Genomic DNA, 21,882 nt, shown 5'->3' with positions numbered 1-21,882 from the left:
GGTTCCAGGTTCTGTGGAGAAGACATGTATAAAATTGTTTTGCCTCCAGGACAGTCAGGGTGTCTCCTGGAATTGGCACAAGGATTCTGAAGCCTGGTCAGCTGGTGCTCTGGCTGTCATCAGCATGGCCTTTAAATGCATTTTCTGGGCAAAGTTGTAGGATTTTTTTTTTTTTTTTTTAGAGCGGCCAACCACCTTAGACATTACCTAATTCAGTCCCTTTGTCATATGAGGCCACTGAGACCCACACATGTTAAACAATTTGTTCAGAGTCACCAGGAACATGCCGGATGAAGACTTGGCATATGTTCTAGATAGCCTTGAGATTCTGGCATCATGAGTGTATTATAGATACAAATAATTTCTCTAAATGATCCATGCCCATACAAATACCTATTTTATATATTGCCCTCAGTAGTCTTAACATGTTATATTAATTGTGAAATTATTCTCTTAAGTTATTGCATTATTGAAATTGAAATATTAATGAATTGGAATATCAAAATTGTAGAATTGTAAATTGTCAATGCCAGATTAACTGTAAATAGTAATTAGACAAGTTATAGGTGTAGTGTGTACACATCCTGCATATGTAAAAAAAATTTCCAAGGAACGTTTTGTGACAAAAAAGGGAAAGAAGCTGTTTTTTTAAAAAAGCATAAGTTGAAATAAGTTGTTTCCCCCATAGCATCACCCCTGGTGATCCCACACTGTTCGCCCCAATTGTCCCTGCCCTTCTACTTCCACCAGGGGGCAGCGCTCGCCTGCAAATGGATGTGGCTTGGGGCTGAGTCACCACTTCAGCCTGGGTCCTACAAGCCCTCAGCTGGAAATTATTAAGACCCTGGTAAGAAGCAACCACAACATTTATCTTCTCAAAGTTCCAGAGCACGATGAGTATAAAGACAAGATTTCCTTATATTTATATGGTGCTTTACAGCTTCCAAAGGGATTTCTTGTGCATTATCTCATTTGAACCTTCAAAGAATCTGCGAATTAGGAAGAGAGATTTCCTTCTTCCGATTTAACGACAAGAAAACAGGGCAAGGACTGTTCAGGGACACACAGCATGAAGCAGGGTGAGTCAGACCAGAATGGGCCTTGGGATTCAGTGTGGCGGTCCTTTTGTTAAATACAGTTATCTTAAAGTCAGAAAAGTAACTCCAATGATGCCAAAATCTCTCTTTAATGAAAAACATAAACATATTTCTTACAAAATTCTTTTCCGAATTGCTAGTTAATAGCAAAATGAAACTTTTGACTACAGTTATGCTGCCTATCAGGTGTCATTCATGCATTTGTTGTTGTTGTTGTTCATTCAAGAAGTATTTAACGGGCACCTACAATGCACAGAGCACTATATTAGTAGTGGGGCATCAGAAGGGAAGAAAACAAATGCCTTCCAAGCTTTGACTGTGGGTGATGCTGCTGTGAACACGGCCCATATAAACAGTGCTTCAAGACCTTAGTATCAATTCTTTTGGCTTTAGACCCAGAAGTGAAACTGCTGGATCATGTGGTACTTTTGTTTTTAATTTTCTGAGGAATCATCATACTGGTTTCTGCAGCGTCTGTACCATTGATTTCCACCAAGAGGGGACAGAGATTCCAGTTTCCTCACAACCTTTCCAAAACGTGCTGTTTTCTATTATTATTATTTTTTTTCTGTTATTATTATTATTATTATTAATGGTAGCTTTCCTAATGAGTGTGAGGTGGTATCTCATGGTAGTTCTGATTTGCATTTCCCTACTGATTAGTGACGTTGAGCATCTTTTTATGGGTTTATTAGCCGTACCCCGCTTGCTTTTATCTTTACAACTGTTTTCAATTTACTGAGATGCATTTTGGTACCATTTTGTTTTCTAGTCTTGCCTTCAAATTTCTTACTTTAGAAAACCTTCCAGAGGCTTTATAGATCAGAACTTGAATGAGAGTTCCTCTTCCACAAAGGTCATCAGCTTTGTCATGGCTCAGCTAGCCTGTGAACCTGCTTATCTATGCTTTTCAAGCATTTCTCCTGAGGTAACTTACTCAGAGTAGGAAAGGTTAATTAGAAGCTTCAGTATGCGATTTTTCTCTTTGCTAAAATCCTGAAGAACAAACCTATTTTTGGAGCACTACTCAAATTCTCCCCCTAGGTAATGTCTACTATTTGTACTAATTCACAATAATTCCCTTTCTAACTGGTACTAGGCTGCGAGGTCTCATACTCAGTGTCGGGGTGCGAGATGATGTTTGTGTTTTTATTTAGAAAAAGCCAATGTGACAACTCAGAGTCCTACCTTCTTTGGCGTGACTTTCTGTGGGACAACCTAGTTCAAAAAGTATCCTTAAAAAAATATCCTTCATATCTGGGTTCCAGACTGGATTAATTTTTGTTGTGATAACTTATTTCTCTTTGTCATTCAGAGATGCAGCATGGGTCGTTTGCCTCATGATTAAGGTGACCACAGCTGTAGCTTTTAGGGATGGTCAACTCTCTCAAAACTTTGGGACAATCACCTGGTCCTTCCCACTTACCTTCACCTCGTGCTCTGTTTTATTGGACCTCAGGTTCATAGGACTATATTCATCCTAAACCTTTTTGACACACTGTCGCCACTCTTCCTACTATCTGGAATTTTGTTTTGCAGCCCCAGGACAGTGACCTGACCTTGATCTCTACCCCACGGCAGACCACGTCAATGACCACGTACTCTAACAACCCATTGTGATGCTCATGTCCATCTTTGGAGAGACTAGATTATTTAACCAATAAACATATTTCTCTGAGGATGAACAGAACACAGGCTTTTTTTGTTTTGTTTTGTTTTGTTTTTTTGCTTTATAAAACCCTCATTTATTTGGACTTATTTAATACATACCAGGAGCACTAAATTTATAAAGGTTGTTTATATACCCTTTTTTATATAAATAAAGAATAAAAGCAGATGTATTGAAAGAACAGAATTAAAAATTTATAGCAGTTACCGAATTTCAGGACTGTCTTTTTCAGTTTTTTGATAATATTTTGAAAATATTTTTCAAAATGTATAGTATTTTTTGTTTTATAATTTAAGTGTAGTTGACACACAATATTTCCTTAGTTTCAAGTGTACAATGTAGCGATTTGACAGCTCAGTACTTATGCTGCCCTCACAAGTGTAGCTGCCATCTGTCACCGTGCAGCGCCATTACAAGAGCATTGACTACATTCCCTATGCTGTACCTTTGAAGCCCTGTGACTACTTCATTCCATACCTGGAGGCCTGTATCTCCTATTCCCCTTCACTCAGTATACCGATCTTCCCACTGCCCTCCCCTCTGGCAACCATCAGTTTGTTCTCTGTATTTATGGGTTTGTTTCTGCTTTTTGTTTTTTAGATTCCACATAGAAGTGAAATCATATGGTATTTGTATTTCTGTCTGACTTATTTCACTTGGCATAATACCCTCTAGGTCCATCAATGTTGTTGCAAATGGCAAGATCTCTCATCCGTTGTTATGGCCAAGTAATATTCCAGTAGTGGAATTACTGGATCATATGGTTTTCCTATTTTTTATTTTTTGAGGAAACCCCATACTGTTTTCCACAGCGATTGTACCAATTTACATTCCTGCAAATGGTGCACAAGGGTTCTTTTTCACTACACCCTTGCCAACACTGATTGTTTCTCTTCTTCATTCTAGCCATTCTGACTGGTGTAAAGTGATATCTCACTGTGGTTTTGATTTGCATTTCCCTGATAATTAGTGATCGAGCATCTTCTCATGTGTCTTTGGAGAGTTGTCTATTCATGTCTTCTCTCACTTCTAGTTGGATTTTATGTTTTTGTGTGTGTTTCGTGTTTTGAGTTGCGTAAGTTCTTTATATATATTGGACATTAACCCCCATTGGATATATCATTTGCAAATATCTCCTCCACTCGGTAGGTTGCCTTTTCATTTTGTTGATGGTTTTCTTCCCTGTGCGAAATAGCATACTGTTTCTTCAGAGTCTACTCCATGGTGGGCATTTTTTAAGGGTTTTATTGGCATTAACTCATTTTATCCCCACAATAATCTCAACTGAAGTAGCTATTGTTCCTATTGTATAGATAAGAAAACTGAGACTCAGAAGGGTTGAAGTAACTTGTCCAAATGTTACATGATTCGAAAATGCCAGTGCCAGGACATGAAGAACAGGAACCGTTGACTTTGAAATGGACTCTTAAAGCCACAAATGACCTCTTTCCCTAATTCTTACTCTCCAGATGCAATATAGATGGGATACTGGGTGAACCTTAGTTAACCTTACTCAAGCTATTTCCCTTATAAACCTGACCATAACTAAGATGCCCTAGCAAAATTGAGCCATCACAGACATCAGACTCATGGCGCAAAGCTTTAAGCAGCATGATGCAAATCCTTCTGGAGAGACAAGCTTTTGCTGTTTAGTAGCATTCCACAGGAGTGCCAGAATTGGCTCTGCTAGCCTCACTGGACACTGTCCTGCTTAAATAGCAGGACCCTATAACAACTTTAGAATTTGTAAGAATGTGTATGGGATTTTTTAAATAGTTACATGATAAATCCAAGTAGTAAGAATAGTGATCTGTACAGTTAACAGTAACTTTTTTAAACTATAAATACCAATGTCCTTGTTAACATCAAACTTGTTTAGGCAGTCTTTATTAAACTGTAGTTTGAGTCCAGTTCAGAAAGTTCTATTTTAGAATTTTTTTCAGTTCTATTGAGATATAATTGACATATCGCACTGTTAAAGGTGTATAGCATAATGACTTACCTGTACAGTGAAATGATTACTGCAATAAGTTAACATTCAAAAAGCAGTTCTTTATCAGGGATAAAGTAGTTACTTTTTCAGAGAAAATGTAATGTAAGTAATTGTCTAAGAAGGTATTGGAAGACTGAACAGGTAAGAAGCCAGGACTACAATGATTTAGACCTTTCAAAAATGAAGGTTTGGGTTACCACCCAACCAGATGAAGACCTCTGACTAGCTGAGATCTTGGCTTGGGGGAGGGGGACAGTTAGGCAGGTGGTGGTGGTGGTGGGAAAGGGTAGAAGAGACAAAGCTTAATAACAAACTATCTCATAGTAACATATTTAAATTTGTGTCATTGAGTATGAAAACACTTTATTTCTTCAGAATAAGGAGAATGGCCATCTCAGATTATGAATACTACTCTAAATCCTAGGATTTGTCTAACTTTGTTAGATATTTTAAAAGGTAGTGTTTCTCAACAGTATATTCCCAGTGGCAGCTGAGTCCTTACCCAGCAACATCTCTGTTTTAGGGTTTTACAGTGTGGCATGTTGGGACTTCAACAGTGAAGCTTAGGAGACTGGTTCCCCAGAAGGGAGGCTGGTACCCACATAAAAAGACATGCCAACCACAGTGGACAGTTTCTTAACTATGGTAATATTTGGTGCTATGAAGGTCATGGAGCCTTAACTATACAGAAGTCCATTCATTTAGCAATATGGCTCTGGTCATCAGTTTGGAGTACAGAGGGTAAGGTGTACCCAGCAGGATTCCCAAGTAAATGCCCTGGGGACCAGGGCTCAGGTGTTGGGGAAAACAAGTTCAAATCAGTAAGGATACAGAGGAAGGGGTAGACATGGGTAATCTAGGAACTCACCAGGGAACACAAGGTAATCTTAGGGGCAAAGAATAAATCCAGCCCTTAATAAATCCACCTACTCCATATACTAGCAGAGTACTAAGTCATGTCAGTTGGGTTCTTAATGGCTGAAGGATGTGCTTGCGTTGACCCTACAAGTACCAGGTCTTTAGACCTTATCATTAGACAGAATTTGGTGAAAGCAGGGACCTAGAGTTGTCCTTTTGGTAAAACTGATAACATCATGTCTTGACAGTGTTTCTCCTGTTCATCTGATAGACACAAAATAATTTAATTGGGGTGATATGACTGTACTCGCCTGGTAAGTGGTAGATGATATCTCTTAAGGTGTATAGCATTTGGGCAGAAATGAATGGGAAGAAAACGAGGGTAGGTAAATGTGAGAAGCCAAGTAATCAGAAAATGTGACATTTCTGATAACTTTATCTTTGGGGTCTTAAGATATTTTAGAATTTTCAGGATTGAAATAATTCAGAGCCAGAGCACTGGGAGTTTTCCATATACTGTGTATCTTTAAGAAACAGTAAGATTGGGGTCTCTGAGACTTTTCACTCTGTGAGATTACTGACATTGATTCAACATACCCACAAAATTAAAACATTTACTCAAGAAAAATCATAATGATAATAATTGTGTCTTCAGATTTTCTGGATAAATCAACCTTCAAAGTCTATAGTTCATCCATCTTTAAAGTTAAAAATATCACTTAATTTAAATAAAGACAATTCTGACCAAATTGGATAGCTTGCATCAGTAAGAAAGTTTATTGAAATTCGTTAGTGAATGAGAATAGAAAAGTTCTTTTTCATTAAAGAACACTTTCTGGTAAATGAAAAGAAGAAATACAGAAACCACAAAACACCTTTTAGACACCTTATTTTCAAGAAGTGAACCTATTTCCATAGACCATTAAGACTAAAGTGTTTTGATGATTTTGTTTTTCATGCATCTGTACATAATGGTCTGTGCGAAGGGAGACTCCTCTTGATGCGGCTTAATAGTAGTGTTTCCTGGTTTCCGATTCAACCATGGATGAAAGGACTCTACCATCAGGTGCCACCTCTTCAATAATTGTCTTGATTACTCTGGGTTTGTTAGTATCTGTACGTGAATCATGAAAAAAAAATAGAATTTAGATTAAGCGATTTGTAGGGTCCTTACTAATTAATCAAAATTTCTTAAAAAATACATTTAAAAATTCATTTTCTACGTTGTTTAAAAAAAAAAAAAAGAGCAATGTTTAAGCAACAGCATCTTGGACCATGACATTTTTCCTTCAAGATGGATGTCAAGAGTACAGTTTGCGAAAAAAATGCAAGTGGAAATCTTCTCTGAGATTTTAATTTTTTAAAAAGCTCTAGCGCGTAAAAAAGCAACGAAACCATCGCAGAAAATTAAAACTAATTCTGATTACCCCAGCTAGTTTCTGCTGACCTTGGTCCCTTAGAAGAGGACTCTCCAACCGACCCAGACGACGAGGACTTGTGACCTCCGCTGGAGCTCCCGCCCCCGTAGCCGCCGCCGGAACTGCCGCCGTGCCCGCCGCCGCCAGAGCTGCCCCCACCGTAACCGCCGCCGCTGGAGCTTCCGCCGCCGTAGCCGCCGCCGCCGCCGGAGCTTCCGCCTCCGTAGCCACCGCCGCTGGAGCTTCCGCCGCCGTAGCCGCCGCCGCCGGAACTTCCTCCGTAGCCGCCGCCGGAACTTCCGCCGCCGCGCCCGCCGCCGTAGCTGCCGCCGCCGGAACTACCGGGAGTAAGGGTCACGTTCGGTTAAACTCTTAACTTTGAAAAAGGGTGGGTCGCTTTCCACGTTATTGTTACTTTAAAAATAAGCAAAACGTGTTTCGAGAGGAAAAAAAAGAAAGGAAAAAAACCTGTCAAGTATGGATTCTAAAACCCATTACTTAGAAACAGTTTTAAATTGCACACGACCCTACGAATCAAATGCATGGAAAGTTGAAAGCTGTGGTTGCAGACGTTTTTCCGTACTCTGCTTTCTCCTCCTCCCTTTCTCTTTTCTCCTCCCTTTCTCCCATTCTCTGGCACTTTTTTGGGTTTTGGAAAAGCTTGGCGACTTAGAACATTGAATAAAACCAATTGGGATCATTTAAAAATGTTAATAATTCACCTTCCTTCTCCTTCTAGCAGGCTGCGGTAGGTTTGAATTTCATTCTCCAGTCGGATCTTAATGTCCAGGAGTTGTTGGTACTCGGCATTCTGGCATTCGGTTTCAGCCCGAATCTGTTGCAGTTGTTCCTCCAGAGAGGAGATCTGCGCCTGAATCTGTGAGAGCTGCACACAGTAGCGACCTTCTGTTTCTGCCAACGAGGATTCCAGGGATTGTTTCTGAAAGAGGAGAGAACAGATGGTGACTTAGCGACCTCACTGTTTAAGTACAGTGAAGGTTATTTAATCATTTAATGAGACATAAAATAGAAGAATAAAGAAAATGAATAGAATTTGTGTTTTATGTTTAAGGGCAACATTTTAACTTCAGCACGTTTAGAGCAGGGCCGCTACTTTTCTCCCGTTAACGGAGAGCTCCAGTTTTATTTCTACTTTCTTACCATCTCTTTTCTCTTGAGTTGAGTATTCTTATGTGGGCATGAAACTTTGTGTGATAAAGTTGAAGTTATTTCAAAAGAGAGAGTTATTAACATACCAGGGCTAGTTGGGACTGTAGTTCGATTTCCAGACCTTGAACCGTTCGTCTCAATTCAGTAATCTCAGATTTGTGGCTGGACATTTGTTCAATATTACTATTGATTTCTGTAGTCAGTTCCTTGCTCTAGAGTATTAAAAACAGGCAAAAAGATGAGAAAAATCTGAAATGATAACCAAATGTCCACTGGCCTCATTATGAAGGAAGATGGATTACCTTTTCATTGAACCAGGCTTCAGCGTCTTTGCGGTTTTGTTCAGCAAGTTGTTCATATTGGTTTCTCATGTTATTCAGAAGTTCAGTCAGGTCAACACCTGGGGCAGCATTCATTTCTACATTTACATCACCAGTGGACACATTTTGAAGGTCTTTCATTTCCTGTTTGAGGAACAGAAAGATTTAATGACTGCACCATGACCACAATGAACCCTTTTTTTGGCTGGAGGAAGTATAACTTTTTGCATCACCTCCTCGTGGTTCTTCTTCAGGTAGGCCAGCTCTTCAGTCAGGCTCTCGATCTGCATCTCCAGGTCAGCCTTGGTCAGGGTCAGCTCGTCCAGTACCCTGCGGAGGCCATTGATGTCGGCCTCCACACTCTGGCGCAGGGCTACCTCGTTCTCATACCTGAAACAGGCATAGTACAAATACTGGATATAACTTAGATATGGGAGGTATACCTGGGCTGAGACTGTTTAAGAAGCAAATATATAGTTTAGTTTATATCATGGCAACATTTATTGTATACTAATTCGCATAGGGATATTACTGGTTTAATGCAAAGAAGTTTAGCACTTATTTTAAAATGCATTTTCTTCTTTTAATATTGCCAAAAAGGTGATATTGAAATTGAAAAATTTTCTGACAACTCCAATACCATTTAACTTTGCATGAACTCAAGAAAATGTAAATGCTATTGTGGGCGTCCCAAGTCATTGTTAAAAGCAACTCATGTATTTGTTGTGACAGTGTTGTGCCACGTTCACCTAGCTTACTTTAATCTGAAGTCGTCAGCTGCCAGCCTGGCATTGTCGATCTGAAGCAGGATATTGGCATTATCAGTTGTTAGATGGAGGATCTGGAGGGAGAAGCAAAGAAATCAGATACAGATACGGCTTTTATGGTGGCATAGATGAACTGCATTTTTATGTTCTCTTACAAAATCATGGGGGAATTTATTTTATCTTAAATATAAAATATTGCAGGGCTCCCCAGATACTTAAATTTGAGTAATTTGTTCTCTGGAAGTTTCTATACTTTGCTATTTCTGTATCATCCTTTCCTGAAAACTAATTGCGGTTATAAGTTGTGTTCCTGCATGTGTGTCCCCCCACTTTTATACTGGGTGATTTCCATGTATTTCAGCCAACTTTTGACTGACTCATACCTTTTGGTTTAACTTGTTTTAAATGTATATTCTAAATGAATACACTCTGGGCTGGCACACAGTAGGTACATTTCACAGATTCTCTAGAGGCAAACAGTATCCCATTTCCATCCTGGAGAATTCGTGTTACCAATGGCAACGTTGGTAATTAATATTTTTTTTGTTATCAATCTGAATAATGTTTTGATTCACATAATTCTTTTAGTTCCTATATTTGTAAATGATCTAGTATTTTAGCTATAGACTCATATACTCATTAAAACCTAAAAAATTCTCAGTAATCAGCCACCCTGTAAGATACATAACATACATGTTGAAGATTGCAGTGACTATATCATCACAAATATTTACATTTGATAAGACTGGATTGTTTTTGGAAGCAAGAAGGCAACATAGGCAAACACAGTGAATAGCTACATTGTGGTTAATTTAAGATTCATCTATTTGAATTACATAGGCTTCAAGTTGGATTTTTAGTAGGAACCTTACCTGATTTTTAAGATCTTCGATGGTTTGGTAGTATTTGCTGTAGTCACGGGGCTCTCTCTGTCTTGAGTTGCCATGCTTTTCATACCACTCCTTGATTTTGCCTTCTAGCTCGTAGTTTGATTCTTCCAGAGCCCGCACTTTGTCCAAGTAGGAAGCCAGGCGGTCATTCAGATTCTGCATGGTTACTTTTTCATTTCCGGAGAGAAGGCCACCATCTCCTCCAAATCCACCCCCATAGCCTCCAAAGCCGCCTCCACCCCCACCGAAGCTGCTGCTGCCATAGCCTCCACCAAAGCTGCCTCCACCAAAACCTCCTCCTAATCCTCCATAGCCACCTGAGGAGCCTCCAAAGCAGCCTCCACCAGAGCTCCCACGACTAAAAGAGCCGCCACTGAACCCCCCTGAGCTAAATCCTCCACCGATGGAGCCTTTGCTGCTCGAAATCCTGAAGGATGATCCTCCTCCACCCCCTCCTCCTCCCCCGCTGCGGGAGGAAGAGTACTGCTTGCTGGAGCTGTATCGAACAGACATGCTGATGCTGTTTAGCCCAGGGAGTGCTTGCTACCAAGGACAGTGACAGGCCTTTATATACTGAGAGGGTGTGTCCCACATATGTGAGAGTTTGCTTACTTGCATGGTTTTCTTTTTGCTAATTTAGCATCTTCACTTATGATTGCATACATTATCTTCAGTAATAACCAATTCCAATATGGATGGTTTTGAATTTGCCCTAAGAACAAACAGGAGGTTCACTATGTTGAAATTGAAAATGGGTGTTGTTCAGACGAGCTATGGTTCATTATGCTTTTTCACCTTTTGAAGAACATTGAGCAACTTAAATCCAGTTTTTTCCTCAGCACTCATTTCAATTGCATAGAGTGTTTGCAAAGTTTAGAAAAAGAATTTTAGCTATAAAATGGTAGCTAATATTTTTCAAATTCATGTTTTAAACAGTTTTAATGAATTGGAACAGCAATTAACATAAAGTCTGCCAGAATCATGCTCTGATGGAGATCTTACTGAAAATTGCAAGCACCCAAAAAGAAAAGAAAAAATATATGCTAAACAATTTAATTAGTATTCAAAAGTTGCCACATATAAGAAGTTAAAGCCGTAAAAACACAGTTAGGAAATGTGTGTGTATATATCTATAGGGAATCTTTTAATTTATTTGGAGAATGAAAATATATTGATACTCTGGTTAGGGAGTTGGAGGTGAGTAGTGATTTAGGAATCTAATTTAATGGTGTTATTCTTTTTAACTAAAATATCTAAAAGCATGAAGTTATTCTGCATTTTTTTTAACTTTTAAATTCATTGTAGTGAAGGTTTATTTGAAGACCACAATGCAGAAATTCTTAGCACTAACCTCCAGTACTTTCTTTGCTCTAAGTTTGATTGATCCCCAAAGGGAGAGTTTAGGTATGTTATGATTGTGATTAAAAATTTGCTTGCAAGAATATAAATCCAAATTTTTTTAAATTTAAATTCACTTTATTTAGCATGTAGTGTATTATTAGTGTCAGGAGTAGAATTTAGTGATTTATCAGTTGCATTTTAACACCCAGTGCTCATTATATCAAGTGCCCTCCTCAATACCCATCAGATTAGAGAATGATACTTGCTCCAAAAATTATGAACTGGACTGTGAACATATGTAGCCAAGCTAGATTCTGTTTATCAAAAAAAAAAAAAAATTTACTTGGATACGCTGTATATAGAATTTAGTGTAACAGTTCGTCTAGTGAAGTATTTAATTAAGACTTTAATACATGACATAAAATTATTTTTTTATCTACCCATAGGCTATGACATTGTTATTACCCCAAAATATATTCATGTGTATCATACACATATTTTATAATTATACAGTGCCATTTGTGGTCCTGTGATTTTATAATCTCTGAAACAAGCTGCTGAAATAGGGATGGTGGTTATTATTATGTCTAGTATATACAAGAAGATGTTGAAGCTACAAGAGGTTATGGTTTTGCCTAACAATGTAAAATAGGTGGTTGAACTGAGATTAGAAACTTGGTCTTTTGATGCCTGGCTTTTGGCTCTTTCCTCCTCTGCCAATGTGTCTATATACTCTGGTGGATTTGATCTGATGGAATTGAATGCCTCTGTTTCTTTCCATAAACTTCTCTGTGTGGGAAGAAACAAAACAAAACAAAATGTACTTGAAAGCCAGAAAGTATTGAAAGGGTATAGTATTTGGCACATGCTGTTCTCTCACTAACTGCTTTTTCATGTTAGATTTGCGGTTACAGTCTATGAAAACTGTAGAAATAGTTTCTTCAGGGAAAGGGAATGTGACTGGGAGTGTTAACGAAGAGCCGATTGTTAGAGGTTACTACCCAGCACATCGCAGCTCCTCCAACGTGTTAGCACATGCAAGTGGGGCAGTAGTTAAAAGAAGTAATGAAACCGAACCATGGGAATTGATCCTTGTTGAAGATAGCATGTGGTAGAGGAAGGCTGTAAAAACCAGGATAGAAAAAAAAAAAACCATTCCAGTAAGTTCAGAAAGGATGCTGAAGCCTGGATATTAATGAAAGCAATTTGGAAAGAAACCATTTTAATTAAAGAGAGATTTTGATAGATTTTACCTGCAATTATCACAAATTTTGGATCTTGATCTTACCAGTTTTGCTTCAGTATTACTTTTACTTTTTTTTTTTTTTTTTACCTTGGTAGGGAAATATAAAATTTCAATCTATTTCAGTTATTTAACAAGTGGTATGAAGAAATCTGTTATAATCATATTAAAGAGTATGTGAAAGGAAACATTTGCATTACAGTACATGGGGACAAATACATGTATAGCGACTCTTCTAATACCAACTGTAACATTTAATTTAAATCACCTCTAAGGTATTATCAAAGATTACTTATTAACCTGCATACTCCAGAAATGGATTTGTTTTCATTTGTACTGTCATTTGTTGAAATCTGTTCTTGGCAGGAGTGAAATTACAGAGGTACTATGTAACAATTCTACAGCTAAATTGGGTGAAAGTTTATGAAGGTCAGGTCTAGTCTTGGCACCGTGTACACTTGATTACTATAATCCACTGTAACTGTAATTTCGTTGCTCTTGATTTTTATTTTGTCTCCGTACGGCACATTCATAGGTATTTAGAAGACAGAGAGATGAGTGAGATTCAGCTCTTGCCCTTAAGGATTTTGCTAATCCTTCCAATCTAATTGAGGAGACAAAACATACATTATCAACCTAAACACCATGTGGATGGTAGATGAAGTGAAAGAGAGGTGGGGTGGGGAAAAGGAGTTAACATTTCCTGAACATCTCCTATGTTCTAGATGGTTTACTGTCCTTTAATCCTCCCCAAATTCTCTGATAGGTATCATTTACCTCATTTTATAGCTGAAAAAAAAAATTAAGCTTTAGAAAGCTTTAGGAATTTGCCCAGAGTAGCATATGCTAGAGCCTGGTTTTGAACCAGGCCTTTGTAGCTTCAAAAATGATCCTCTTTTCATGACACTGAACTGTTGCTGTAAGACTGATGAGCAAGGAGTCTTATTGGAATAGGGTCATCTGATGCAATTTCATGGTGCCAGTGGAATTTAAGCTGAGTCTTGTAAAGAATTGATAGGATTTTTCCACGGATGCAGCAGCAGAGAGAGGATTCTTCTGGGGAGTGGGAACTATGAAAATGCCACACAGGTGGAGACTCTTAATGGACCAGTTTGGCTGGAACAGATCATCTATATTTATTAATCTCTCTTAACAGATTTTATTGAGCACCTGTAATATTCCCTGGGGATACACAGGTGACTAAGATACAATTCCTGCCCCTTAAGGAATTTGCAGTCTACTTGGAGTCCACAAGTCAGAGATTATAATCTGGGGTAATCTGGACTACACTTGAGGCATGGACAGGGTGTTGAAGTAGTACAGGGAGGGGTTCCAGCAGTCTGGGGTGTGTGTGTGTGTGTGTGTGTGTGTGTGTGTGTGTGTGTGTGTGTGACAGAGAGAGACAGAGAGAGAGAGAGGTGTGATGTATGGGAGGGCACAATGAAAGAAGAGTGGGGTTTTGAGAAGTTAGTTTGTTTTAAGATGGGAATTTGAAGTAATACCAGGATGTTCATGTAAAAATGTCTTTCTGCAGTTAGGCTCATAGGACTACAGCTTAGGAGAGAGATTAGAGCCGACTTCAGGATAGGTAGGAAGGAATTTAGAAAGAAATGAGCAGAAGGTCTAAGCCTGAACTTTGATGGATGGCCACTTTAGGGGCTGGGAAGAAGAGCTAGAGTATAATACTGAGAAAGAGGGCACCTGTAATGGGGAGAGAGGAAGAAGGATCATGAAGCCAAGGGAGGAGGGAACCCAGATAAGTGGGCTGGCCTGCAGAGAGGTCAAGGACAAAGAAGATTGAAGAAAGACTTGATTTGGCTGTTAGGAACCATTGGCATCCTTCCATGGGGGAGGTTTACTGGAGTTTGGTGGGGCAGGTCCACAATGTATACCCAATATTAGAATTGACCAGTTTGCTTATTATATTTTGTTTTCATGTAATCCAATGTATTAATTTCTTCTTTAACTGCTTCTGGATTTGGGATCATGGTTAAGGCAGGTATAAATGCTATTCTAATGGAATTAATTTGGCTGGGGCTCTTAAAGCATGTTGTTGATTCAGCTTTGTTTTCAGTTTGACTTGTCTCACTATTGGGATTTGGATCTTTCCTATTTCTTCCTTATTTTGCTTCAAGTAAAATTCTCTTGAAGTTTCTAGTTGAAAATTCTATTTGCAAGTTTCTTTCTCTGATTAATTGAGATATAATGAGTAATTTAGGTAGTTGCAGAAAAAAGACTCTGGTAATGCAGATTATGTCTCAAGATGGCAGGATTGATGAGCTGAATGTTTAGAATTTTCTATTGTTTATCACATAAAGTTTGAAAGTTAGACATATTTTGCCCGAATGATCTGTGACTTTGTGTAAATTGCTGAATGTGCCTTTGTGATATCCACCCACAGAGTCAAAGCCAAGTGGAAAGTTGTATAACTGTCGGATGGATTTGGTACCCTCCTCCCAGAGAGCCGAGTAACTAGGCAGTAATTAATAATTAGCTAAGATACTGTTAAGGCCCATGGCTTCTCATGGGAAAACATCTAAAATTTAGGGCCCTAAAAATCTGCAGACACTCCCATATCACACAGTTTTCCTGAAACTTCTGGGACTGCACTGTGATGGAAGCCACAAAAATATGGCCACTGCATGCAGGCTTTTCAGTGAATGTAGCAGAGTGGTTAAGTGGGTGGGCTCTGGAACCAGACCACTGGGGTTATAACCCACCCCCCACCCCCCACTGTGACTTTGTGTCTGTTTCCTCATTTCTAAAGAAGGAATGATAATTTTGCTTACCCTGCAGTGTTGTAGTGGGAGTTAAATGAGTTAATAAACCTAAAGCATTTAGAACAGTGCTTGATAGACCTAGAATAAGTGCTTAAGACGTGTGTTTTTGTTACTATTACTGTGATCTGCTTCTCAGAGCCTAAGCCACTGTCTAACCCACAGTAGGCCAGCAAAACACAAGTGAATGAAAGGATAAGGTTAGAAATTGGAAAATGTCTAGCGAGGGAGGAGAAAATCGCCAGGGAGTGGGGTGGGCAAAGGAAAGGTGTGTTTTATTGATAACTTCGAGATAAACCATGTCGTCTGTTTTTCTGTAAAGGGTATGTGCTTTCGTCTTTAACTTCATTCTTTTCTTTAACTCCTACATCCACCAAATAGCCAGTTTTGTCACTATTTCTTTTATCGTAGCTGATGTATTTGTTTCTTTCTGTCTGGTCCCACTGGAGCTGCCCTAGTCCAGGCTTTCAGCACTTCCGTCATGGATATTACATCGCCGGCTTCTGATGACATTTTCTTGGTTCAGTGCTATGTCACTTAAGATGTTTCCTGTTTACCACTGCAGGATTAATGTTCTTGAAAAAATACTGTCATGACTTCATCAGCGTACTCAAGGACCTATGATGGATTTCTCTTGTGGATGAATGAAGTCTTCTCAACAGCCTTGCCCGACTCTGTCCAGCTTCATGCTCCCTGCGGTGAGTAAGGATGGCGGCATGGAAGGAGAGCTGCATTCTTCTCATGACATCATTACGTGGCCTTGGGCAAGACACTCAGCCTTTCTGTGTCTCATTTTACTACCCCATAAAATATGGGTAATAATGTAGGTTTCTCCGTTATTTGAAAGAAGAGTGTTCCTGGGAAGCGAAGAAGCAATTACTGTTAATTTATGTGTAAAAGCTTTTGAGCGTCCCCAGATCCCAAAATAACCTCTCGTAGGCTTTTCTGATACCCTGGGACACATCTTGCTAACGGGTCCACAGAACAGATTGAGATAAAGCACAGGTGCTCACAGACCCAGTTCAAAGCCATGGTGGCTTGATGCTGAGATGCTGAATGTAGTTCTCAGGGGAGGAGCTTGGTGGTGCCATTCTTGCTACCACAACAATGGCTCACTGCAAGAAACACTGAGTGCTATTTTTGCTTTGTGCCTTTTTTTGTAAAAGTGAAAATCCTCTTCGGATTTTTTCCAGTTAATGGAAACAGGTACTAATGTAGGTCTTTTGTAAAAGCAAAATCACATAGAGGTGCCTGGGTGGTCAGTCGGTTAAGCATCTGACTCTTGGTTCCTGCTCAGGTCAGGATCTCAGGGTTGTGAGATTAAGCCCTAAGCTGGGCTCTGCGCTCAGTGTGGAGTCTGCTTGGGATTCTTTCTCCCTCTCCCTCCTCCTCTGCTCTTCTCCCTGCTTGCTCTCTTTCTCTCTCTAAAATAAATAAATAAGTGAGTACGTAAGTAAATAAATAAGACCTTAAAAAAAAGCAAAATTGCATAAAGGTGAACTTTCAAAAAGCAGGGAATGCCTGTACTAGCAAATATTAAAATATGTATAATAATCCATGATCCAGTGAAAAGTATTTCCATTAAATTTTTTAATTATAAGCAAGCCTTTCTATTTAATCTTGGCCAAGATACCATGCTTTATTCATAAATTTAAGGCCTTCCTTTCTTGTTCTTGGTTTGGAATGTCTTTCTTTCACTTGGCTGCTTTTTCAAACATTCTGCCTCAACTCTAAGCTCTGGCTTAAATGCCCTCTCTTTCATGAGGTTTCTCACCATTAATGTAGTCATGCCTGTCTCTTTCATTTCCTGTGTGTGTAACCCAGTATTTTATAATATCCTATGTTATTATTGTTCCCAATGAGATAAAGCATTTAAGTCCGTTTAGAGAAGGGAAGGTACTTTATACCTAGTCAGTACCTGGCAGATACTTAACTGTTCTCTGAATGTTTTCATATCACCCCAGTGCCTTTTTCTACTTTCTTTTCTTTGACTTTATTTTGTTCTCTAAACTCTCCATATGTTTTGGCAATGGTGCAAGTTCATAGTTTAAATAAAGGCTACCTGAAGACAACTAATTTTGCTTTAAAATAATTTATAATACTTTTAGATGTGAGAATGTTGCATAAGAATGATAAGAAAGCCAATATTCTGCATAGGAATTTTAAGATATCTTAAAATATATAAAGATACATATCTTAGACTATATATATATTTAATATATATTAAGAAAACATTTTGGCCCTCACTTTTTCCTTTTCATTAAAGATCCCCTTTTTGGTTTTGGATCTGTTGAGATGATCTTGACCCTGGCAAACTGCTAAAAATATATTTGTACTTCTAAAATTTCAAACTTTTTATTAGGAGAATTGGCTGTTTTAATTGGTTTTCTGGTTAGATAGCACATGAATTTGGTGTGATTTAAGGATTAAATGTTATGTGACTTAGCTTTTATGTTTTGTTAGCATGGCATAGGTTTCTTTCTTTTGATGGAGTTGACTTCGTTCCATGAAAGACAGTTGGTCACTATGAATTTCCTGCATTTGGAGGAGAATTTACAGATTTAGAACAGAAAACAGAAACATAATATCCCTTTTGGTTTTCATAAAAAGTAGTAAAGATGAAAGTACCAAGCCAACCAACAAACCAACCAACTTCTACAGGCTTCAATCTGAAGATGTCAAAACTGAACACTGTCTAAAATAATAGTAGCTGTTTTTTTTCCCTCATTCCTAAATCCAGGAAAATTCCTTTAGGCTGGTTGTGGCTGTTTATCAAAAATTTTTTTTTTTTTTTTAAAGATTTTATTTATTTATTTGACAGAGATAGAGACAGCCAGCGAGAGAGGGAACACAGCAGTGGGAGTGGGAGAGGAAGAAGCAGGCTCACAGCAGAAGAGCCTGACGTGGGGCTTGATCCCATAATGCTGGGATCACGCCCTGAGCCGAAGGCAGACGCTTAACCGCTGTGCCACCCAGGCGCCCCATGGCTGTTTATCAAAATTGATCATCTCAAAGATGGCTGGTAATGAGAGAAAGTAACTTTATTATCAAATCTTGTTAATTTTTACTTAAAATGTAGAGAAAATTTTGAATTCAAAATGATACACACAGAGGTTAAAAATATAATAAAAGCAGTAATCCCCCACTCTCGTAATTTTAAATGAATATATGTAATGTGCTTAAATTTAAAAAATCTTATGAAGTTCATCTCTTGATTTTATTGCTTAGAGATTTTTAAAAATAAAGAATCGAACAGTTTGTCAGTTTCATAACAAAATGAGCATAGCTCTTTGTCCAGATCACTTTGTGTGTGTGTGTGTGTGTGTGTGTGTGTGTGTGTGTGTGGTGGGAATGGTAAGGAATAGATTAAGTAATTATTTAAATGTAACACATAATAGCAATGGAGAAAATTTACCATAACCAGTCTGTGGCCTCCCTCTACAAGGCTGATGAGAGATAACGCCCAAAGAACTTTCAGTTTCTTGGATTGAATTTATTAAATAAATATGTAAGTAACATTTGCAAAGTCAGTCCTCAAATAATTAAAGCTTATTGAGACTTATTCTAGGTTCCAGAACCCGTGCCAAGCACTTGACCTGATTTTTGTCTCATCACATCCCGAGAGCAATTGTATGAGGTAGCTTTTATTTTAACTGAAAAATTAAGTAGCTTGCCCAAAATTGTTCAATGAAAGGACTCAACTGGGATTTGAGTACAGATCTATCTTCAGAGCTTTTGCATTAGCATAGTGAGTAACTTAAAATTCTGTGGAAGTGACCTAGAAATGTATTTTCCAGTCTTGTAACTTAGAAAATTAACAAGAACATACGGATTCTGTTTTCTTCCTCAGATTAAGGATAAGCCTTCTTTAATATCATTTCATTTGTGATGGAAAAAATGGACTAATTTGAAGAGAAAAAGAATTAATGGGGCAAGAATTCTGCTCTTGAAGGGGTCAGACTTGTTGGTTTTGTCTGTACCCTGGCTAGACTCCGCCTTAACTTTCTGAGGGTCCTTCCTCTTGGGTTTCTGGAGGTTCCTACTTCTTTCCCAGGATTGTCCTCAGCTCCAGACCAGTCATTAAAATAACAAATCAGAGCAATTAACCACCATGCATAATTGCAGTGCTAATCCTTTTATTATGCTGGCTTTTCTAGACAGAGCTAACACCCATTATGGAGATTAACTGCTTTTTATAAGGTTTTAATTCTTAAGTCTTGAGCAAGTGGTGTATTATCTGAATTAATTTGAAAGTAAACTGTGCTGTGAAGGGATTCTGTTGCTTTGGGATTTTCCCGCTTCCATAATCCAAAAGACACCAAATTTTTTTGTGACTCACTAATATTTCCTATATTGATCATTTTGGTTAAAATGTGGAGCTAAGGTTAGAATTTTTTAGTCCTAGAGCTTACATATAAATGAGTGGCTATTTATAGAACTGTAAGATTTGTATTTTTTTTTTTTTTGGACATTTGGAATACAAATGCTACAATCTAAATATGATCTAGTAGAATTGCTTTAAAAAAAAAAACAAAAACGAAAACCAAAAACCAAACACGAACTATCCAGTGACACAGCCTCTGTAACCCAATGGGGATAGCTGCTCTAACCGGCAGTCACACTGATGGCCATCACGCTGCTCTAAGCATAAGAATGTTATGAATAGCAAGAACTTTCATTACTAACATTTATTTAACATTTACTCTGTGCCCGACACTGTTAAGGGCTCTATGTACATCCTCTCACGGAACAACCCTGTACGGCAGATACTATTTTTGGACCCTTTTTAAGGGAGGAGGAAACTGAAACGTATGGTGCTTGTGTGTTGCACACAGGGTGGTACAGCCGCTACATTAGTATCTGAGCCAGAATTGAAACCAGCTCTGTCTTCTCTAGATCCTACACTCTTAACCACTACCTTTCACTGTCAGATGTTCAATTAAACTTTGCTTTGTGGTTTCAAAGACCGCCCCAGAAATGTAAATTACAGTGGTGAGAAGGGGACCTTTTTATTATAACCAGGCCTGTTTTAGGATGGGCTTACATTTCCTACTTATAAATGAGCTAAATGGAATTTTAAAAAAGTAAGCAGATTTGAAGAATATTCCTTTTTGTTTAGGTGATTTTAAAATGTTATTTTCACAGGTATTCTGCAAACACTTTGTGAAGTGGGTATGTTTTGAGGGTAATGGATTTGATTAGGAGTGGGTCAGTCACAATGGTAAATTATTTCATGGCAAGTGCTGTTTGGCCTGATATTTTAGGATTGAGTGCATGTACACAAGCAGTTTAAGAACTGAGTATTTAATAGAGGGCTAGGGTCTTAGTGGATTATTTTATCAATTATCTAGATTTTCCATTCATTAGTTTATGGTACTTTTCAATCTCATTGACTGGTCAGATCTCAGGAGTTATTCCTAGTCATCATTCTGGCTCTCCCCTCGGGTCCTCGTTTGTTGAACTTGACCCTCCAGATTGTTCATCAGTTCTTGTATTTGTGAAAGTTGACCATAGTAGTTGGTTACTTTCAGTTTTTGTCAAACTGGAGTCAAAGGATTGTTCCTGTAGGAATGGACAATAAAAGTGAAAAGATGATTCGTTAAAAATTGCAGTGGAGAAAAACAGAGAATTGTAGAAAAACAGAGAGTTGTAGAAAAACAGAGCGTAATCTAAAACTACTACCAGACAGAACTTGATTTGTAATTTTAAAGAAACTGTTCTTGGCACCGTGCCTTCCTCTCTTTTTCTGATTTACTGTTCCTCTATTGTTTAACCTTAAGCAGAGTCGCTTTTCGTTTTTAGAGTGAAAAGAGTATTCTAAGGAGACCTAAAATGGTTTGAGAAATCTGTGATCGGTTTTGTAACTGTCCTGTGTGGAGAACAATTTGGACTTCAGAACAACACATTGCAACATTCTTACTAGAGATGGTTGGGCCTGAAGCTTTAATTCCAGCATCTGGAGAGTTTGCTGCAACTCACCCATCTTTTTCCCGTTGGGACTTGTCAGCAGAAGTTAGTGCATGCCCATTCAGTTCTTTACTCTAAGCTTTAGAGTGGAATGAAAATATAAACACTTGCTATCAGTTTAGTGCTGGATTTTTTTTTTCATGGTGATTGGTTTACCTTTCCATAAACCAGGCATCAGCCTCTCTGTGGCTTTGTTCTGGTGAGACCTCATACTGCCCGCTCCTCTGGTCCCGCAGGGCGGTCGTGTCCACTCCTGGGACACATTTCTACATTCACTTCAACATGAGCTGCTTTTCGTGGTACGCTTCGTGTACTGATCCAAAATAAAATAATTTGAAATGTCCCAGGTTGGTTGGTTTTTGCATCTGGAAT

General features: G+C 38.5%; 1 protein-coding gene and 1 long non-coding RNA gene across 3 annotated transcripts in view; one reads left to right on the top strand and one right to left on the bottom strand.

Moving 5' to 3' along the window:
• Positions 1–6,371: 6,371 nt before the first annotated feature.
• KRT10 (keratin 10) lies at positions 6,372–11,020 on the bottom strand. Of its 2 annotated transcripts, none has more exons than XM_040640646.1 (8): positions 10,165–11,020; positions 9,284–9,366; positions 8,759–8,915; positions 8,508–8,669; positions 8,292–8,417; positions 7,758–7,975; positions 7,045–7,373; positions 6,372–6,731 (listed from the first exon to the last, which is right to left on the bottom strand). In XM_040640646.1, the coding sequence occupies exons 1-8, from the start codon at positions 10,693–10,695 to the stop codon at positions 6,625–6,627; spliced, it is 1,713 nt and encodes a 570-aa protein (XP_040496580.1). In that variant the 5' UTR covers positions 10,696–11,020; the 3' UTR covers positions 6,372–6,624. The 2 variants fall into 2 exon arrangements, with proteins under 2 accessions (XP_040496580.1, XP_040496581.1); XM_040640647.1 differs by having other exon boundaries at positions 7,065–7,373; positions 10,165–10,800.
• Positions 7,297–21,882, top strand: part of LOC103662035 — a 48,536-nt gene continuing 33,950 nt past the window's right edge. The window contains exons 1-2 of the long non-coding RNA XR_568340.2: positions 7,297–7,423; positions 16,109–16,241. This is a non-coding gene — a long non-coding RNA (uncharacterized LOC103662035). The remainder of the gene's footprint in view (positions 7,424–16,108; positions 16,242–21,882) is intronic.

Source organism: Ursus maritimus, unplaced genomic scaffold, assembly GCF_017311325.1.
Source record: "Ursus maritimus isolate PB19 unplaced genomic scaffold, ASM1731132v1 scaffold_24, whole genome shotgun sequence".
NCBI lineage: Eukaryota > Metazoa > Chordata > Mammalia > Carnivora > Ursidae > Ursus > Ursus maritimus.
This window is presented reverse-complemented; position numbering and strand designations above follow the sequence as displayed.

Bases quoted from the DNA above. Each gene is read 5' to 3' on its own strand.
- KRT10 (XM_040640646.1), bottom strand. From the start codon at position 10,695: ATGTCTGTTCGATACAGCTCCAGCAAGCAGTACTCTTCCTCCCGCAGC. The intron at 8,418-8,507 runs GTAATCCATCTT...TTAATACTCTAG, and splicing joins AAGCCTGGTTCAATGAAAAG to AGCAAGGAACTGACTACAGA. The intron at 7,374-7,757 runs GTGAATTATTAA...TACTCCCGGTAG, and splicing joins CTGCTAGAAGGAGAAGGAAG to TTCCGGCGGCGGCAGCTACG.